At 45.7% G+C, this 19,430-nt stretch overlaps 1 protein-coding gene across 2 annotated transcripts in view; it reads right to left on the reverse strand.

Annotated features, from left to right (window-relative positions):
• The window catches only part of LOC147623498 (uncharacterized), a 51,180-nt gene extending 32,764 nt beyond the window's left edge, over positions 1 to 18,416 (reverse strand). The window contains exons 1-6 of one of the 2 annotated variants that reach the window (XM_086821670.1): positions 18,117 to 18,416; positions 18,011 to 18,030; positions 12,212 to 12,310; positions 12,018 to 12,113; positions 11,665 to 11,764; positions 11,443 to 11,559 (exon numbers count right to left, since the gene is read on the reverse strand). In XM_086821670.1, coding sequence (XP_086677796.1) covers positions 11,443 to 11,559; positions 11,665 to 11,764; positions 12,018 to 12,113; positions 12,212 to 12,310; positions 18,011 to 18,030; positions 18,117 to 18,360 — 676 coding nt within the window. In that variant the 5' untranslated portion in view covers positions 18,361 to 18,416. Of the gene's footprint in view, positions 1 to 11,442; positions 11,560 to 11,664; positions 11,765 to 12,017; positions 12,114 to 12,211; positions 12,341 to 18,010; positions 18,031 to 18,116 lie in introns of both variants that reach the window. The other variant, XM_086821669.1, reaches the window with a different exon arrangement.
• Between the last annotated feature and the right edge of the window lie 1,014 nt (positions 18,417 to 19,430).

The raw sequence follows: 19,430 nt of genomic DNA on the forward strand, positions 1-19,430 counted from the left end.
CACTGTCACCTGCATGTGACACATTGACTTCTTCAATTTTGACTCCACTTTTGCCCTTTGGCTTTACATCTTTGGCTTCATCTTTGTCTTTGCCTTTGCCTTTTCCTTTTTCCTTTTGATCATTTTTCCATTTGTAGCATTGCTTTTTGATGTGTCCCTTCTTGCCACAATAATGGCATTCCAAGTCCTTTTTGGAGCGAGACTTGCTCCTTCCCCGTTCTTGGCTTTTACCCCTTTGCTGGGATCTCCCACGTGCATTCATTGCATTGGACTTTCCAACAAAGTTGTTTTTCCTGTTCATCTCCTCTTGAAGAAGAGCACCCTCAACATCTGCATATGACAGCATAGCATTTGAATTGCTAGTGGCTGTCCTGAATGTGTCCCAACTCTCTGGCAAAGTGCATAAGAGAAAAGTGGCTTTGAACTCATCGTCCATTGCCAACTTTTGATTAATGACCTGGCTGACAATACCATTAAACTCATTTAGATGGGCTGCCATAGACGCCCCTTCCTTCATTTGAAGACCTATGAGTTTCTTCAACCAATACACTTTGCTTGAGGCACTTTGCTGGGCATACAAGTCCTGCAATCTCTGCCACATTCCCCAAGCTGTCTTCTCTTCACGAATGCTGAAAAGTAAAGAGTCTGACACATACAACATGATAGTAGATCTTGCCAGCTCATCCATATCTTCCCACTCTTCAGCAGTAAGAGAAGCGGGCTTTACACCCCTTTCTTTGATGGGCTTGTGCTGCTTCTTCTGGAGCAACACATTATAGCACTGGGTTTGCCAAATGTCATAGTTATGTAAGCCTTCAAGCTTCTTGATGTGAAGCAATGAAGAGCTCTCACCTGTGGTTGCCATAGCAATATGCAACCTGTCAATGCCTGACTCCCTGCAAAATGTGCAAACACTGCACCAAAAGCACACAAAGTGCTCACAGTTGTTCTCCCAAAATGCAACTCTACTCCCACTGTATGTGATAAAATCATCAAAATCTGGTTGCTGCAGATTTAGGACAGCACCTTAAATGTGTTGTGTTGCCCTTCCAAAGTACTGTACAACAGTACCAAGTGCTCACCAATGATGTACCAAACCTGTACCGGCAAGTACAGCAGCTGAAATTGAGCCTTTTGGTCACTCAAATCAATGTGCAGCCATGCCAAAACTTGTACAGAGCTGTACCAAATCTCTAGCAGCAGGTACAGTAGCAATAAATGCTCTTCTGGCTGTCCAAATGAGTGAAAATCAGACTTTTACAGTTCCTATCACTGCATACAACAGTCAAACAGAAATTGGGCAAAAGCCCCTTGACTGCAAGCTGATTTCTAAGGATTCAAGGCATAAATGTCTTGCCTACTGCTTTGCCAAGCTCAACAAGCATAAAATCTTGAAAAGCCCCTTGATTTAAGATCAATTTCTGATCATACATGGTACATTAGCGCACATGAAGGCATCAGAGCCATCTTGATCCTCTCCCTCTTCCCCTCTATGGAAGCACCCAGCTCTTCACACAATCCTGTGATTTCAACTAGTGCCTGTGAGCAAGGTCGACAGAAGGTCAATCTCTACTCTGTCGTGAGTTGTAGAGTCGCAAGCAGGTAGGCACACAGCAAACGTGTGCAGTGTGCATGACACAGGTTTGCGAGGCTGGCAGGCAGGCGACTGGCCAGTAGCGTAACAAAACGAGTGCAGAGGCTCAGCCCGTTTCGGCAGTACAGTTGCGCAGGCGTGTCAGCGCTGGGCAGTACAGGTGCGCAGTCGTGTCAGCGCTGGGCAGTACAGGTGCGCAGTCGTGTCAGCGCTGGGCAGCACACGTAAGCAGGCGAACACGCTTGCAGGTGTACGCGTGCGTGCGCTTGTAGCAACGCGTTGTGCGGATAAGCGCATGCTGGCAGGCGGGCGTCCATCAAACACACCTACGAACGAGCCCCTATAGCCGCCAGCTTCGGTGAGAGCCGTCACGTGTAGCACTGGCCCTGGGCAAATTCGCTTCGCTCCTCGTCACCTTCTCCAAGGCGTAACAGCAGCGCCCAACCCTTGTCATCATAGCTCCTCTCTGCTGGTGTCATCTTTTGCTGCTCCGAAGTACGGCTGGACTGTACCCTGTTGAATGGGAGATTTAGGGTTAGAGTTTCATGTGAGACAAACACACAGGGAGAAGGAAGAGAGAGAGAGAGAGAGAGTTGTGGGGATAAGTCAACTCAATGTGATGAGTGTGTGACTCCCCTATCACACATGTATATTGCACTAGTACACATAGTGCACTTAGTACATTAAAAGTACTAAGTGTACTATGTACTATAACTTATGGGCTAGTACACACTATAAGGGTGGGCATAATGCCTTTAACCCAACACTCTCTCCTCTCAACTCTCTCTCACACACCATAGGCACATGAAATCTGAGCTCTAAGAACAGCTATGGTGTCTGCTGTAGGCGGAAGAACAAGGTCTCCTTCAAGGGAGACGTCTTACGGCTGATGAGTACTCTCTTCTGTAGACATGATGCTGAAGTCGCTGGTCGTGCTGGAACGCAATCTAACCATCCAAGGATGCCCCCTCGCTAGGATACGGTGTGTGTGGAGACAATCTGAATCTGATACCAATGTGACATGCAGCGGAAGTCTTTGTATTGTAAGATCCTGTCACACAAATGCTCACACCGTCTTCTGTATCCTGAGTTTTGTGAGTTTAGCAATCCACTTTAATACTTCAAACTTTAAAGAGATATGAGAGAGAGAGATATGAGAACTGTACACCACATTGGGTCCCGAATCACCCATTGAAGGGCCCCCTATCCCGATAACGAGATAGTATTTGCTTTCTTTCCTTAGAGAGAATGACTGTGGACTGTAGATAAGCCAAACGCAAGATCTCAGAGGATCGGAGATTGGCTGAACTGTACACGGCTGTAGAAACACCTCGAGGAACTGATCTCGAGCCTATGCACTCTTCCCAAGGACATGAGGAAGGGCTGCACACCTGAGGCTGAGAAAAGGAGATGGTGGACTGTTCTACGCTATGTTAGAATGCTGTAAATGCTTATGAATGCTGTGTTACCTTCACCAGATGACTGTTGCATGTATGGATGATGCATAGAAGGCTGGACACTGCTGTAGAACTGATGCAAGACTGAAAACGCAGGCTGCTGGACAAAAACGCAGGCTGTTCTACTGCTGGACAGAAACGCATATATGGACAGAAACGCTGGTTGTACGGTTGTTGATCTGTAAACGCAAAGGACTGTACGCGGCTGGTGCACATGCAGAAAACGCTCGACTCTATGCTGAATTCTGGCATTGAACTGAGGCTTGACTGTATGCTGAATTTTGGCGTTGAACTGAGGCTGAATGCAGGCGCCTATGGCTGTAGGGACTGCTGAACTGCAGGTGTTGGATGAACAAGGTTGGCTGAAGCAAACTCAAGCACTCCAAGGGCTGGATGAGACTAGTCTAGTGCTGAAGGCAAGGGAACTCCTAGGGCTGAGGAGGAAAGCTCTTAGCACACTGAAGACTGCATGATAAACTAAGCCCTATGCAAGCCTATTTATACTAACCGGAGGTTGGTCAAGTTGGCTGGTCATTTAATAAAGTTTATATTTATAAATGACAATAAATGCTAAATAAATACTATAAAATATGAAAAAAATACCAGATAAATCCTAGTAAATTCCCTAGGGCTTCTGGGATGTTCTAAATGATGCATAGGCATATGTATGCATATTATGCAAAATGCAGAGTGCTTTCTGATGCAAACCCTAAGGCTTCTACTGACTCTACATGCATGAATGATTCTCTCCAAGTGGGTTAAGGGACTTGATTGATTGATTGACCCGCTAAGGCTGAGGAATGACCTACGTAGCTCGTGCCTCCTAGACTGAGGATGTACAATGGGGTCACGGCGTACGACAAATATCATCCTATTGTAATATTGTACAACTATTGCACTGCTGATGATGAGCCAGTTTGTCACCATGCACTGAGTGCAGAGTGCATGTGACAGAGGCATTCAAGAACCTCAAGGTAGCTCTGTCAGAGGCGCCTTGTGTAGCACTTGCCTCGTGGAACGAGCCATTCCAGGTGATCACCGATGCGAGTAACATCACAATTGGAGGTGTATTACAACAGAATGGTCATCCAATAGCTTAAGTTACTACCCGCAGCAGAAAAGAATTACTCGGTCTACGATCGGAAACTCCTCGCAATTATACAAGCCTTGAAACATTGGAAACATTTTCTTTATGGCCGTGACTATTAGGCATTACGCTAGATTCGGACAATGCCAAGTGCACAGTGGAGTGACTGACAGCACCATTGGAACCAGATATTCCAACAATTTGGTGGTATGATTGAGTACCTTCCAAGAAAGGCCAATCCAGTGACCGATGCTTTGAGTCAGAAGGGATAGGTAACGTTAGTTCAGACCACTAGACTTGACCTTGTTAGTACGGGACTCAATGACATGAAGCACACGTACGCGGATTCCAAGGAATTCGGTACACAATGGAAACAGGCATCGGATGCCACAGGACCATGCCACTTTTTGATACGCGATGGTTGGCTTTTCTACAAAGGCCGACTATGTGTCATGAAGTCATTCAGGGCAACTCTTCTCCATGACGCCTATGACGCCATTATTGGTGGTCATAGGGGCATGAATTCGACTTTGGAGAAGTTGGAACGGCAATATTATTCACCAAAGATGAGGCGAGATGTGTTTTCGTATATACAACACTGTGATATTTGTCAAAAGGTGAAAGCTCCTCGTGGGAAGAAGATAGGGTTGTTACAACCCTTGCCAATTCCTGAGGGACCTTTCCAAGATATTTTGATGGATTTTGTCACGAATCTGCCTCCCAGTCCAGGTAAGCGTAATACTCAGTGCTTGACTATAGTTGATATATTTAGCAAATTGGTTATGCTTATTCCATGCAGGGCCAATGTGACCGCCAAAGATGTTTCCCATTTGTTCATTCAGCATTGGCTATTGGCAGGACTCCATATGAGGCAACGTTTGGAAGACCATTCCAGTCGCTATTGACCAGAACCTCGTCTTCAGTACCTAAAGTGAACAGACTGACGGAGTCTTACCAAGAGATTTTGGAGTCAGTAAAAGACAGATTGGCTAAAGCGTAGGAGGCCTATACTCGACAGGCCAACAAAGACCGAAGAGATATGAAGTTTTCGGAAGGTGATTGGGTGTATCTTCGGATTATGAAGCAAAGGTTAAAACAAGTGAACAAGCAATGCCCAAAGTTGTCATTCAGGAGCTTTGGACCTTTTCCCATCCAGAGAAAGATTAATGAGGTTTCAATGAAGTTGAAGCTACCTCCGAGTTGGACTATGCACGATGTGTTCCACGTCAATTGGTTAAAACCATATGCAGGTCCTATCCCTTCAAAAGTAAAAGACGAGGCAGAACCAGATATCATTAATGAAGTTGAAGTTATGGTTCCAAAACAGATCCTTTTGCACCGCTTCAAGCAAGGCTCAGGCCCAAGGCAAAGACAGTTCCTCACAAAGTTTCATGACCGAGGGACCCACGAAGCGGTATGGCTTGACAAAGAGTTTTTCAACGACTATCCGACCGATTATTTGGAGGCTATGCAGCTTCCATCAAGTTATGCTAAAGGGGATGTCACGTGCATCCTGCACTTGGATGCCACGTAGACATATCTGTACAGAAGGTGAAGGTGCAGGACCTGGGTCCTAGACGAGCCAGCCAGGGTTCCACTCCAGTCGTCTGAGGTCAGGTGTGCATTGTCCTACACATGCGTCCAAGGTCAGGTGTGCATTGCCTTGCACATGAAACAATGCTAGTCCGCGCTGTAAGTCTCCCTCTGGAATGATGTCACGTGCTCTGTGTGTTTGGTCGGCGACCAGATGCCAGACATCTGTGTAGGCATGTTGGTTTTCTCATGTAGAGATGGGGCCAGCCCATAGGGCTACCCCAAGACTATTGATGTTGGTATGGGGGAGTGTAGACCCACCCCCAAGGGGCCAGGGAGGCCCCGGCTGTGCCCACCAGCCATGTGATGGGCTGGAAGGGGCTGTCAGCCAGCATTGCAGGCCCGGGCAGCCCAGTCGGCCAGCCTCAAGGTTTGGCCAGACTGTGGGCTAGCCATAGGCAGCCAGCCAACCTGGCTGGGCAGCCCAAACAGGCTGCGCAGGACTGCCCAGCAGTCCATCTAATGGGCAGCCTGGCCAGCCATTAAAGGCAGTGTGAACACACATAAAAATCAGCATTTAATGCTAGATAAAACAAGTCGTGGAGGGAAATTTAACCAGCCGATCAGCAGACCAGCATACTGAAGGGGTATAAATACCCAGGGCATCACTCAGTTCCACTATCTCATAATTCACAAAGTGCTGGAGTTAACTCAAGGGCCAAGACAGCCAAGGAGAAGCTAACGCAAAGGGTGAAGAATTGAAGGTCAAGGGCAGAGGATCCTCCTCAGCCAAGAAGGTTCAGGTTCAATCTTTTATTTTAAGATTTGCATCATTCTAATAAAAGCAAATACACCATTCGTGGTGGGGGCCCTACAGAGGGTATTCGGGACCCAATACTGTGTCCTCTTCTCCCTCTCTCTCTCTCTCTCTCTCTCTCTCTCTCTATTTTCTGCACATCTATATTCAGTTTTGTGCGTTACTTTCGTTGCGAAAAGTGTGCTGATTTCTAAGCATCGAAGTTACCGATCTCCCCCGAAGCTTCCGCATGTTATTGGTGGCATATCAACCATAATCTCACCAGCCACGCCAGTGGCATAGGTGCGGAGGTGTCATCCTGACATGTCATCCATATCCGCACTAGTTGAGCTCGATATCTCAACAAGATCCAAGATATTTTCCGTTGATATGACATGCTAACATTCCCTCCACCATCAAATCACTTCCAACCAAGGCGGTGGTTACGGCATACATGATCATTTGATGATTACATGTACATACACTAGTGTTAGATTGTTTCTTTTCTTTCAATTTTCCATGGCTCGGTATATCCATGGTGTGAGGGCAAAAGAGACCAAAGGACCGAATATACGAGAGATCAGAGCAAATCACACAGCATGCAATGGGTGTGTATATATAGATATGATAAAATCCAGTAGAGGAGCTCTATGTGAGACTCCTAAGGAGCAGAGAGGGCTGTTGTCCCATGATAATGCAGACAGAGAAGGTCACGATCCGAGGCAGATGGTAGGCTTGCCGTCCTGAAGAAGTGAGCAGAGAGGGCTGCTGTCCCAAAAAACACAGATAACAATGCTGAAGGGAACCTAATGAAAGCACCGACATAAGTCTGAAGATAAAACGCTGATGTAAGCGCTGAAGACAGGCTGAAGTAAGGCTGATGTCAGCCCACATGTAAACGCTGAAGACACCCTTGGTGTAGGCGATGAAGCTGGCCCTAGAGTAGGAGAGGCCCTAATATAGCCAACGGAAACTGCTGAAGACAGCCCTAGTGTAGGCAGCCAATCCTGCAGCAGAAAAATGTTGAACGTACACCTGATGTAGGCGGTCAGTCCAGCAGTAGAGAACACAGAGTCTGCACCTGACGTAGGTGGCCTGCACCAGCAGTAGCAACACGAGATGTAAACGCTGATTGTAGCCCTGATGTAGGCGACCAACAGAAGAGGTTCATGTAATCGTGTGCAATCTGAATAATGATGCACTTCATATATATATATATATAGGCAGAGTGGTGGTGGTCGGTCAGGTGTGGCTGTCGGCCAGCAGATAAAGTTGAAATAAGATGTCAAAATAGCCCTTTTGGGCTGGATAAAATACCCTTTTGGGTTTATTTTCACACACCCCCTCTCAAACCAAAAGGGGATCATGAGAGAAGATGAGGGGGGGGAAAATTTGGTTGTCAAAGATGATCATGTGCTTTGAGACCGGAGTAGAGGCTTTTGAGTTTGGGAGGTACTGGAACTATGCCACAATGCAAGAGGTTTTTACACGCATGAACGCCCATTTTTGGGTTTTCATTCACACATGCGCCCCAGATGAGGAGCCCATTGATTATGCTGAGGATAAGGGGAGCTTTGATGAGGCTTAACCCTTAAGGTTACTTAGTATTCTTCCACTCTCTACTTATGTTTTGTCCACTTCCTACTTATGTTTTTCATCACTGCTCATGTTTTATTTAGTTTCTTGGAGGCTTGGACCTCCTCATGTTTGTCCACATGGCACAGCCTACATGTGACAGGTTTTGGCATTTTCCCACTCCACACTGCCTAGTCCCTACTTATGTAACATGTTACATGATACATCATTGATCATACATGTATGATGTAAACAGGTTACAGTAATATAAAGTCCGGCGTTTGGATTTTGGCTCTACATCATTTATGTTTTTTCTAATCCCAAAATCTTTGCAGTTTCAAGTTTCTTTGGTTTTTTGTGTAATATGTAGCATGTTTTTCCTTAAATTTAGGGTGTTGTATGGTATCCAACGTATGGAATTTCTTGGGGGTGTGAACCATACTTTTTCCATACTTCCGTACCCGTATGCGTTTGCCGTATGGAAAAACTATGATATCAACCATTTTGGCTTGATGTGAACCAAAAATAATATCCTTACAACGAGTGCGATCCATAAGGGACCACCTGCCATTACGGTCAATGCTTTCGAGTTCTAGTTCCATAGCCTGTTTCCAGGATGGAGGTTTGATAGCATTTTTCCACGATGTTGGCTCATCATGCGCCACATAGTCTGCGGAAAAGAAAGAGGCAAATGAGACACGAGGAGCAAGTCCTAGTGGACCAACGAGGACCATCCAAAGGGGTATCATGGGGAAGCATGCCAGAATCACGCATGGTCTATTGGTACCAGCGAGGTAAAGGGTCCCTAGGTGGCTGTCGGGAGGAGGAAGCCTCCTCAAGAGGCAAAGTTGTAGGTGATTGATGGGGTTCATAAAAATAGTCTAAGATTCTTGTTCGGTTGGTATGGGCAGCGCGAAAGGCGGAGTAAATCTCGCTCATCAAAGACAATGTCTTGACAAACGAAGACTTTGTTTGATCTTGGATCAAAGACTTTACAAGCCTTTGATTCAGAAGAGTAGCCCACAAAAATGAGCAATCACTCCTTGGCTCAAGCTTGCCCCTTGTGTCATTCGGAGTGTGAGTGTATGCACGACACCCAAAGACACGGAAATGGAAAACATTTGGTTTTTCGCCAAAAAATGCCTCAAAGGGGTCCTGTGGGGAACAACAACCGTGGGGCAACGGTTAAGAAGGTACACCGCAGTGTTGACTAATTCTGACTAAAGGCATTCAGGCAGCTCAGCTCCAAAAGCATGGAGCGTGCCATATCCATCACAGTTCGGTTCTTGCGCTCGACCACTCCATTTTGTGAGGGAGAGTTGGTGGAGGTGAGTTGGCGTTGAATGCCCTGGTCTTGCAAGAACTCAGTAAATTGATGGGAGATAAACTCATCACCATTGTCACTGTTGCGAGCAATCCCAATTGAGACGCCCATTTGATTAGTGACTAACCGAACCCACGTGGAAAAGTATTGGAAGGCGTTGGATTTATGCTTTAGGAAATATACCCACATGCACCTTGAATAATCATCAACAATTAGCATGTAGAGAGATCCATTCAAGGAAGCGGTTGGGGACTGGCCACTCAAGTCGAAATGAATCAACTTGAGGATTCCTTGAGCACAATGAGTGGAATGTTGTGGGAATGGTGAGCGATATTGCTTACCCATTTGACATGGCTGGCAAACATCCTTTGTCAGTTTGAAGCTGGGTATGCCTTCAACAACTAACTGGTCTTGAGATAACTCGTAGAGTGTGTCATAGGGCAGATGACCATAGCGAAAGTGCCATAGTCATTCAATGTCAGATGGAGCTCGGGTCACATAGGCACGAACCCGATGAAACTCCGAACCATCAGAAGATGGCTCAGATAAAAAAGTAGACATCCGGTACAAGCCATCCTTCTGAGCTTGACTTCTGGCAACAACAAGACCGGTAGTCTCGTCAATTACCTCGACAACTCGTTCATTGAAGTAAACTCCACGATCGAGTTGGGGCTGCTGGGAGATATAGAAAGTAAGTGAGGCCTAAATTAGGGACAAGATAGACATTGTCCACGGTAGCCTGGTTGGGACCTGTGTTAGTGTCAAATAAGACGGTGCCAACAAATTTGATGGGCATCATTGTGTTGTTGCCACATCGAACTTCTCCCTTAGTGGGACGCTGAGAGATGAAAATGTCAGCATTGTGTGCCATATGGTGTGTAGCTCCACTATCAACTACCCAAGTGATCGGATGACCGTAGGAAACGACCGAGGAGGTACCTATCCTTCCAGAGAAAAAGTCCCATACCGAAGTCCAGGCTGTCGGTTAGAATGAGAAGCAGGGCTCTCCAGATGAGGCTGAATATCTGGGTCCAATACTGGCACACTAGCTGTAGGCATGTATCCTCCTCTGGAAGTAACGCCTGATGAGCTCGGAAAAGAAAGACGAGATGCCAAGGGTGTAGAGGGTGAGTAGGTAAAAATAGGCTGGTCGTCTCCCAATGAAAGACCTCGAACAGGGCTCTCAGTGAATAAGGAGTCCCATCCTCCGTGTGATCCATATCTGAATAAGGAGAATCAACATCTAGTAAAAAAGGCTCATCCTCCAGAATCGTTCCATGCTGTGTGCTCTCAAAATCTTCGATCCTTTTGCTCACGATAGCTCTGATATCATGTGAGGGCAAAAGAGACCAAAGGACCGAATATACGAGAGATCAAAGCAAATCACACACCATGCAATGGGTGTATATATATACTGGTGTAGGAGGCCAATCCAGCAGCAGAAAAACGCTGAAGGTACACCTGATGTAGGCGGCCAGTCCAGCAGTAGAGAACGCAGAGTTTGCACCTAACGTAGGCGGCCTGCACCAGTAGCAGCAACACGAGATGTAAACGATGATGGTAGCCCTGATGTAGGCGACCAGCAGAAGAGGTTCTTGTAATCGTGTGCAATCTGAATAATGATGCGTTTCATATATATTTAGGCAGAGTGGGTACTGGTCGGTCAGGTGTGGCTGTCGGCCAGCAGATAAAGTTGAAATAAGATGTCAAAATAGGCCCTTTTGGGCTGGATAAAATACCCTTTCGGGTTTATTTTCACACACATTGTACCATTGTATCATTTTTGGTCTCATAGACCCTCGAGGTCTTTCGTAGATGATTTATATAACTTTCTCTCTCCATGGTACCGCTTGTATCACTTTTGGTCTCATAGATCCTTGGGGTCTGTCGTAGATGATTAATATAACTCTCTCTCTCTCTCTCTCTCTCTCTCTCTCTCTCTCTCTCTCATAGGTCATTTTGGCTTTTTGAGGATGTTAATATATCATTTCATTTTCATTTCTCTCTCTCACACACACACACGCATACATAAAATTTCAAGTCAGCAATTAATGGTAAGCACCAAAAAAATCGAACCTGGCAATGTCTTGTGAGCTATTGAATCCAAGCGTACCGCCTCATATAAGTCTTTTTCTGTAGGGGCCCACGATTCGTACAATCTCGAAAGCACCACTGCCACTGCATGACTCAAATCTGTCAAACACAAAAAATTCACTTTATTGAGATGGATGCCATGAAAGCAACAGTGAGACTAAGATTACATTTGATCCATAATAACTCAATAGCATTTACACGTACTAAGAGATCCCTGCCATGCACCAGAGGATATTGCACAAACATGGGTGCATTGCAATAGTTCATCAGTGTGAAGACCACAATCCTCTCTCCCAAACACGAGCTGCAAATGGTTCCATCATTGATATAAGATTAATGCATTGAATGAAAAATAATCAAAATGCCTCCTAGCAAGATTGAACGCCTACATAACTCATTTACAGCCTCAAACGACATTTCTAGCTCCAAGCCCTTGCCCAAAACTGGGTTGGCACACCGAATAAAAGCTCTAAAAGTAAACATAACAAATAAGGCTGGTATCAACACCGAATAAAAGCTCTAAAAGTAAACATAACAAATAAGGCTGGTATCAACACCGCAAGTTTAAGGTTTTCATGTTCTGGTACAATCAACTCTGTCAAGGTGAAGCTTGGAAGCCTAATTTTCCCTGTGCGTCTTGTAAAAGCAACAGCCTGATAGAGCATGCAAACAATTGCTTAATATAACAGGAAAGAAATCTGATACAACCATCACCAAGACAGATATGTAAAAGGAGCAATTCACAATCTACCATAGAGCAGTTTTCTATAGCCTGTGGCAGTGATTCTTTGACATGAACTCGTTGGAGAAGTTCCCTAGATATGGAATTAGCAGCTGCATTAAACCCCTCCTGAGAATGGTGATCACAAGCTGGATCCACCTGGAAAAACAAATCTCTCTCTCTCTCTCTCTCTCTCTCTCTCTCTCTCTCTCTCTCGGTTGGTATTCCATGATGAGTTTCCATGGACAGTTTTGTATCACCCCATTGAGATAGCTATGTTTTGTTTCTGTTTTATTTTCCATTCCATGATGAGATATGCTATGGACATTATTGTATCACTTTGGTCTCATAGGCCCATTGGGTCTTTAGTAGACGCTTAATATCTATCTATCTATCTCTCTCTCTCTCATAGGCCGACTTTGGCCTCTCGTAGACGTGAATATATCTTTCTTTCTTCCTTTCTTCCTTTCTTTCTTTCTCTCTCTCTCTCTCTCTCTTTCACACACACACATTAAAGGGCTCTTTCAGACTATCTGTGCAGACAGAAATGAAAGAGCTTCACCATACTTCTTGCAGCACATGCCAAAGTGACATGGGGATATGCAACCTTGAGCGGCAGTGCTTCCAGGCACATTTCCACGAGCCCAGAACGAAGGGTTGGCCTTTTGACACCCTGGTCACACCAGCCTTGATGTATGGAGCAACCTTCTAGGGGCGGGGGGGGGGGGAGGGAGGGAGGGGGGGGCGCAGATTTATCCGATGAGGATTGGCAGCCAGTTGAGAGGCCCCGAGTCATGATGTTCTCCCTATGATCCGTAGCAAACCATTAGTCCCACACCAGATTATCCAGGCAGAGTTTGCGACAGCCCTAACGGTAGTGGATACACTCTTCCAAACCGTTACATACCTCCATCTCACCACTCACATGGATCCCCACAAGTACCCAAGGTTTGCCCTCGAGTCCTCGAGACAGCTAGCACTCAAGGGCCACCGTGGAGTATGGTATGCCCAAGTTTCCACTTGGTTCTCAAGATATGGGCTCCGCACGAACTTCCTCCCATCCCTTCAGTACAATTTGGACTCCCCTTTTCTCTAGCTCTCTCATGAGGAAACCAACTGGATTGTCTAGTTGGATCTTCTCAGCCTCTACACCCACTACACATGGATCACACCTTCAGAGCTCCCACCAAAGATGCACTTTTACAGAGATCACTTCCTCACGCTCCCTAAGAATGGATTAATCCAGCAGCCGGGTACCTGAGTGTTCACATGTCCCTTGCTATGTGGATTGCGAGTTTCATCCCACTGCCTTAGAGTGGAGATCGGAAGAGGTGAGCACATCTTCCGAGCTGGGGAGCTCATACGGAGACCCAAGCAGGAGAGGATATGCTGATTATGCCACACAGAGGTTGAGGCAAAGGAGCATTACATATGTCGCTGCCCAAGATACTATGAGATACACAGGAGGTTTCACTGGTGGATCCCGTGGACCCACCTCACCCGAGAGAAGTTACCTTGGACTAGGCCAGCCGCCGCTCACGCTCACGTCACCTTAGGAGGATCAAAGCCATCATTCCCACCACCGCAATACTACATTGGGTACTATCAGCCTACATTGGATACCATGTTGCAACTCCCTATGCGAGATATTCTTGGCTGATGCAAGAGCTTGAGGCTCTTTGTTTCTTTTTTTAATGGATATTTTCTTTTAGTTTTACTTTCAGTACCATGATGATATATTCCATGGACATGATGTAACATTTTGGTCTCATAGAGCATCCTTGGACACGACGACAAGCAAGGACAAGCAGTCAAAGAGTGAAGCCAAAGAGCAAAGACTGAGAAAGGGAGAGAGGGGAGGTGATAATATATTGTAAACCTCACATCTACCTTGCAGTACCCTAAAAATATGGCACCAAGGGGGGGTGTTAAGAAATGTGGTGCCATTGAGCACAAAGAACAAGTAAGGAGTGAGAATGAGTAGCTAAGAAAGAGCAAAGTCTAGCATGAAGCCACATAGCAAAGGCTCCCATATTCATGTACAAACCAAAAGGTGTACCTCCTTATATAAAAGGAGACCATTTCAAGCAATCAAACATGAAACAAGCTCGTAAGCCTCTATATGAGTACAAGTCTTAATCTTGTAACCTAATTGTGCTTAAGTCTCCTGCTTAATTAGTTTTAACAATTTGTCATTATGAGTATGCTTAGACGTCACCCACCTTAGATTAGTTTAATCACCAAACTAATGTAAGATTAGTACTATCACTTTGTACATGATACTCGTGATTTTGACATTGGAGTCTTTCCCCAATAAAGATGTAATGGTTAGAAGTTCCTCCCAACCACCAAAACTGGCCCTAGTTACCAGGAGACCCCAATTCTGATGTAATGGAATCTTTCTCCAATAAGATGTAAAAAGCAATCAATCTCTGACCGAAGTCTCTCCAAAAAAATTCCCAACTCACTTCTGGTACGGTCGAGACTCAATTGTCAGTTTTCTATTCTTGTCTAGAACTTTTCACTTCTGGTACGGTCGAGACTCAACTGTTAGCCTTCTGTTCTTGTCTCGAACTCCTCTCTTCCACCAGAATCTCTCCTCACACATAATATATTCCTAGGAAAGTCTCTAGTGGAGATCCCTCAACATAAACACGCAAGTTCTCAACAAAAAAGAACTCGAAACCCCTTGTGAAGCTAGACTTCTATCTGAGATTTCTTTCATTCTACCCCTCAATTCACGGCTCATAGAAGAGGATTCTCAATTGAAGCAACTTGTTCCTAGCGAACGAACATTCTCCCAAGTTACATTCATATCCTAGCCTAAATGGTCTAGCTCCTTAAGTCATCATGCATTTCCAGAGCAACCCACCATGAAGGTAGTAAGCACTTTTGGATCTAGAACATGCTTGATGCAAAACACATACAAAAGATAGAGAGAAGAGAGAGAGAGAGCTGAGTATTCACTATATTCTATAGTACAAAAAGACATACAAGTCTTGGCTAGCGCATGGCTGTCCCATGAAAAGGTGGACTACATCTAATATAGTGACCCTACTCCCTAGAGCAGTGAATGAGTCTAACAATGAGCAAGTGTGCCCTTTTATAGGGTTGGAATTCCTTCATGGACTGGCCGACTTGATGCTGTCCGCCAAGGCCTGGACAAATATTCCGTAAAATACCGCAACCAACAGAGACATACTATGTCATGAGGTGGCGGACAGCCTCATGTGTCCTCTACAAAGTCTTCCTGCCCAAACCAGCAGCACAAGCTCCAAAATCTGGTCCTTAATCTTGTTCTTTGTCTTGTTGCCCTTCAAGGATTAGTCTTGGAAATTAGCCTACACATGTTTTGCACACGAAATCCCCCTCCTATAAACTTGATGACGGGATTCCAACTTCTGTTCTTGGGTGACTGTAATCATCCTAATGTTTATTTTTGGAGTCTCAAACTAGTCATCCTTCCCTTCTTGGCAACCTTTTCACTGAAAACCTTGCCCAGTCGCCAAATCTGATGAAGATCTATGCATTTGTTCCATCCTGCCTCCTTTCCCTTCATGCCTTGTCCCTTAACACTTTCTTTGGTCTTCTTTTCTTGAGTATTGAGTCTAGCACTCTCACTCCACCCCTTGGAGGATCATCCTCCGTTCTTGGAACCGTTGCCTGAAAGCCTTTCCTGACTCACAAGACTGCCATTCCCCTTGGGCCTTGTGGAACACCACCAACCAACCTCATGGGAACTTCTTCCATGTTTTGTGTTCCTTTCCTTGGACTATGCACCTTCATATGGGACTGAATCAATGTTTAGCCTTGTTGAGCCTGATGCTCTGATACCAATGTCACATGTGGAAGCTCTGGGAGTCTTCTTTCAACCCTAAACACCATCCTGGAACATGGTTGATGCAAAACGCATACAGAAGATAGAGAGAAGAGAGAGAGATAGCTGAGTATTCAGTATATTCTATAATACAAAAAGGTGTACAAGTCTTGGCTAGCCCATGGCTGCCCCATGAAACCAACAGCCTCCTCTGTCCTCCACAAAGTCTTGGCTAGCCCATGGCTGCCCCATGAAACCAACCGCCTCCTCTGTCCTCCACAGAGTCTTCCTGCCCAAACCAATAGCACAAGCTCCAAAATCTGGTCCTTAATCTTGCTCTTTATCTTGTTTCCCTTCAAGGATTAGTCTTGGGAATCAGCCTGCACATGTCTTGCACATGACATTAGGACTTGTTACATCCCGAATTGGGCCTTAGATCAGTATTAACCAGGGTAAGAATAACCCAAGGTTAAGCGATAAGTTTAGGGCTGAAAGAAGGCTCCCAAAGCTTTCGCATGTGACACCTAAGTGAGCAGGCGTACTCCATCCTACGTGCCAAGCACCCCCGATCCAGGTAAGACCAAGGATCTCCACAACACAGAGAGACAGATCCATGAGATTCTCCGACGACATTCCATGCCCTGCCATAGCCATATCTGCCATCAGGTTGTTTACACAGTCATGTTTCAGTTTCAGTTTCAGTTTTCACGTCCTTTCCATGGCACTGTAAACCCATGGTATCATTGTACTATTGATGGTCTCATAGGCCCTTCGGGTCTGTTTGTAGACATTAATAGATCTTTCTTTCTTTCTTTCCCTCTTTCTCTCACGCATCTCTGAAGCAATGTCTGCCTCCGCAAGAGCTGCTACTTCCTCACTCACTGCTCAGAGAGGTCTTCAAAAGTGGAGGTTTAGATCGCCACCATGCACAGATCCCTACATTCCCGTCCCTGCCAGTCCTAGCACGGGATTGTCCTGCCAGTCAGCAGGTTTAGCATAGGATCCTGCACCTCGTCAACCTGGACCACAACCATGACCACTTTATCAGTTGCGGTACTGTGGCATGGGTAATAGAGGTGGGCCCCACCATTCACTATGATAAGGATGGCATTGGACAGGCTCTTCATTTATCCCACCAGAAAGAGTCTCTGATGGTGGCCCACCAAGTGCACCCGCAATCCCGTGGTCGCCAAACGACAACCCCCCATCTCCAAGAAGTGGTTCATCACAATAGCAGTCAGGCCCAGAGCTTCCAGACCATCAGGGGCTTGGTGAAACCTCTTCCAAAGTCCTTTTGCAGTATATCAACCACGCAGACGAGCATATGGTCTCATCACAAGGACGAGACATTGAAGCACTACGTGGAGCAATATGGCAGTGGCAATAGTTAGGAGCACAGGTAAATGATCACAGATGAGCTATGATCATCATGGATTAGGTCTGTGACATGATGATGAACGATTAAAGATAAGGAAGGTATCCTTAAGTAGGTTGGTATTGCTGCCCCAAGAGCTGCAGGCTTCGGTGATTGAATCATCTGTGGCCAGGCTTAAAGTGGAGCCAATGATCAGGACCGCCTCCACCTACGCCTTCACAAACAGCTCGGCAACAGGGACAGCTGCTGGGAGTGCATTCAAGGAAGCTCCAGGGCTATCAAGAGAGGCATGTCACTCCTTCCCAACCAGAGGTGAGGGGAGTATCGTTTGGCATTCCAGGCCCCATTAAGGCAATTCACCCCTCGCCCTCGAATGTAGTCTCCCTTCAAGCGGAGCCACCGGTAATGAAGAGAGGCCCCTCCTTCATTTACCTCGTTGAGAGGGTTAATATCTGGTTCCATTTTAATGTACAATCTCTTTACAAATTTTTGTTGGATTAAAGAGACTATGTTTTAGCTGTAATTACTCTACTAAAAGCATGATCTCCCCAAGGATGCCCGCTCTGAGTTATCTACTAACAGCATCCATGTTTAGTTTAGCTGCTATGTCGAAGGCGATGCCACTCGTTATGCGTACCAGGAAGACGTCTCGGCACTCTGCTTCCCTGGAAAAACCGCAACGATCAGCATCTGATATACGCTCACAAAACAAATTTGTCATTTTGAAGAGTAAAGGGCGGCACCGAAGTTTGCAGCTGCGCGGCAGACCGAGCCGACGTTGCCTGCATGCTGGGGGGCCACGAGCACAACTCGAACGTTGCGCAGGGCTCCGCCTGCAAAATCTTCATGTTCATGTCCTTGGGCAGAGGAGACGGTTGAATCAGAGCGCGCGCGCATGAGCACCACCATCCGGGCGCGGGCTTGACATCGTGTATGAGGGAGGCAGCAGACAACAGGTGTCGACGTCGCAGTTGTATTGAGAATCATGAGTACACCCGTCGGCAAGTAAGGTGCACTCGTGTGCTCCGAGTAGATAAGCGCCGTTCAGCAGCATTCAGCAGCAGCATCATCACTCGTTTTACTTTGGGTTAGTGAGAAAAAACCACGTGTCACATGTCAAAAAAATCTCAAAAGGTCAAAAACTTTAATTAGAAAATCTCTAACAATGTGCAAAAGCTTAGCTGCTTTCTCTATCTTTGCAGCCCTCTACCTTCTGGCTTCTTTTGTTCCTCTAGAGTTGGTCACGCTTGATTAGTACCTTCACCAGCTCCAACGCTATGAGGTGACCCCCCTCCAAGGTTATCTAAGTAGCGCGCCCTTGTCGTATAAGAATGCAACCTTCACTATGTCCACGAACTTCACGGCAGCATCGAGAGGCTCTTGAGAAGAATGCGGGGGGGGGAAGGGTGAGATTGAGCTCCTTGCAATCAAACTTCTTCACACACACACGAGAGAGATGGATGACTGATTTTTTCTACACTTGTCTCTGCAGCCATAACATAAAGATAAGAGTACATACTATAAGGGAAAGTACTCTACTACTAAAACATACAAGGTCCTAGTGTGAACCCGTAAAGATAAGAGTACATACTATAAGGGAACATATTTTACTATTAAAACAAACAACCATAATATAAAGATAAGAGTACATACTATAAGGAAAAATACTCTTCTATTAAAACATACTATAAGGGAAAGTACTCTACTATTAAAACATACAAGGTCCATAGTGTGAACCTGACTATATGAGCTGGCGTAATAACAGTAAACAAAGTTACAGCTTGTAAACCACTAGCGACATATTAACCATAATCCCACCAACCATGCCAGTGGTATAAGTGTGGAGGGGTCATCCTGGCATGGCATTCATATCTGCACTATTTGAGCTTGATAACTCAACAATCCCCCTCGAGCTCAACTGGATACCTTGCGCTCCAAGTAAGCTTCTAAACCTATGAGCTCCTTTGTGTTAATGCCTTTATGAAGATGTCACTCACCTACTTCTTGTTGCGCTAGCTAACAGCAGCACTCCCAAAAGAGAGCAAAAGTCGTTAGTA

The sequence above is a fragment of the Cibotium barometz genome, chromosome 27 (genome assembly GCF_041138505.1).
Source record: "Cibotium barometz isolate CiBa-2024 chromosome 27, ASM4113850v1, whole genome shotgun sequence".
NCBI lineage: Eukaryota > Viridiplantae > Streptophyta > Polypodiopsida > Cyatheales > Cibotiaceae > Cibotium > Cibotium barometz.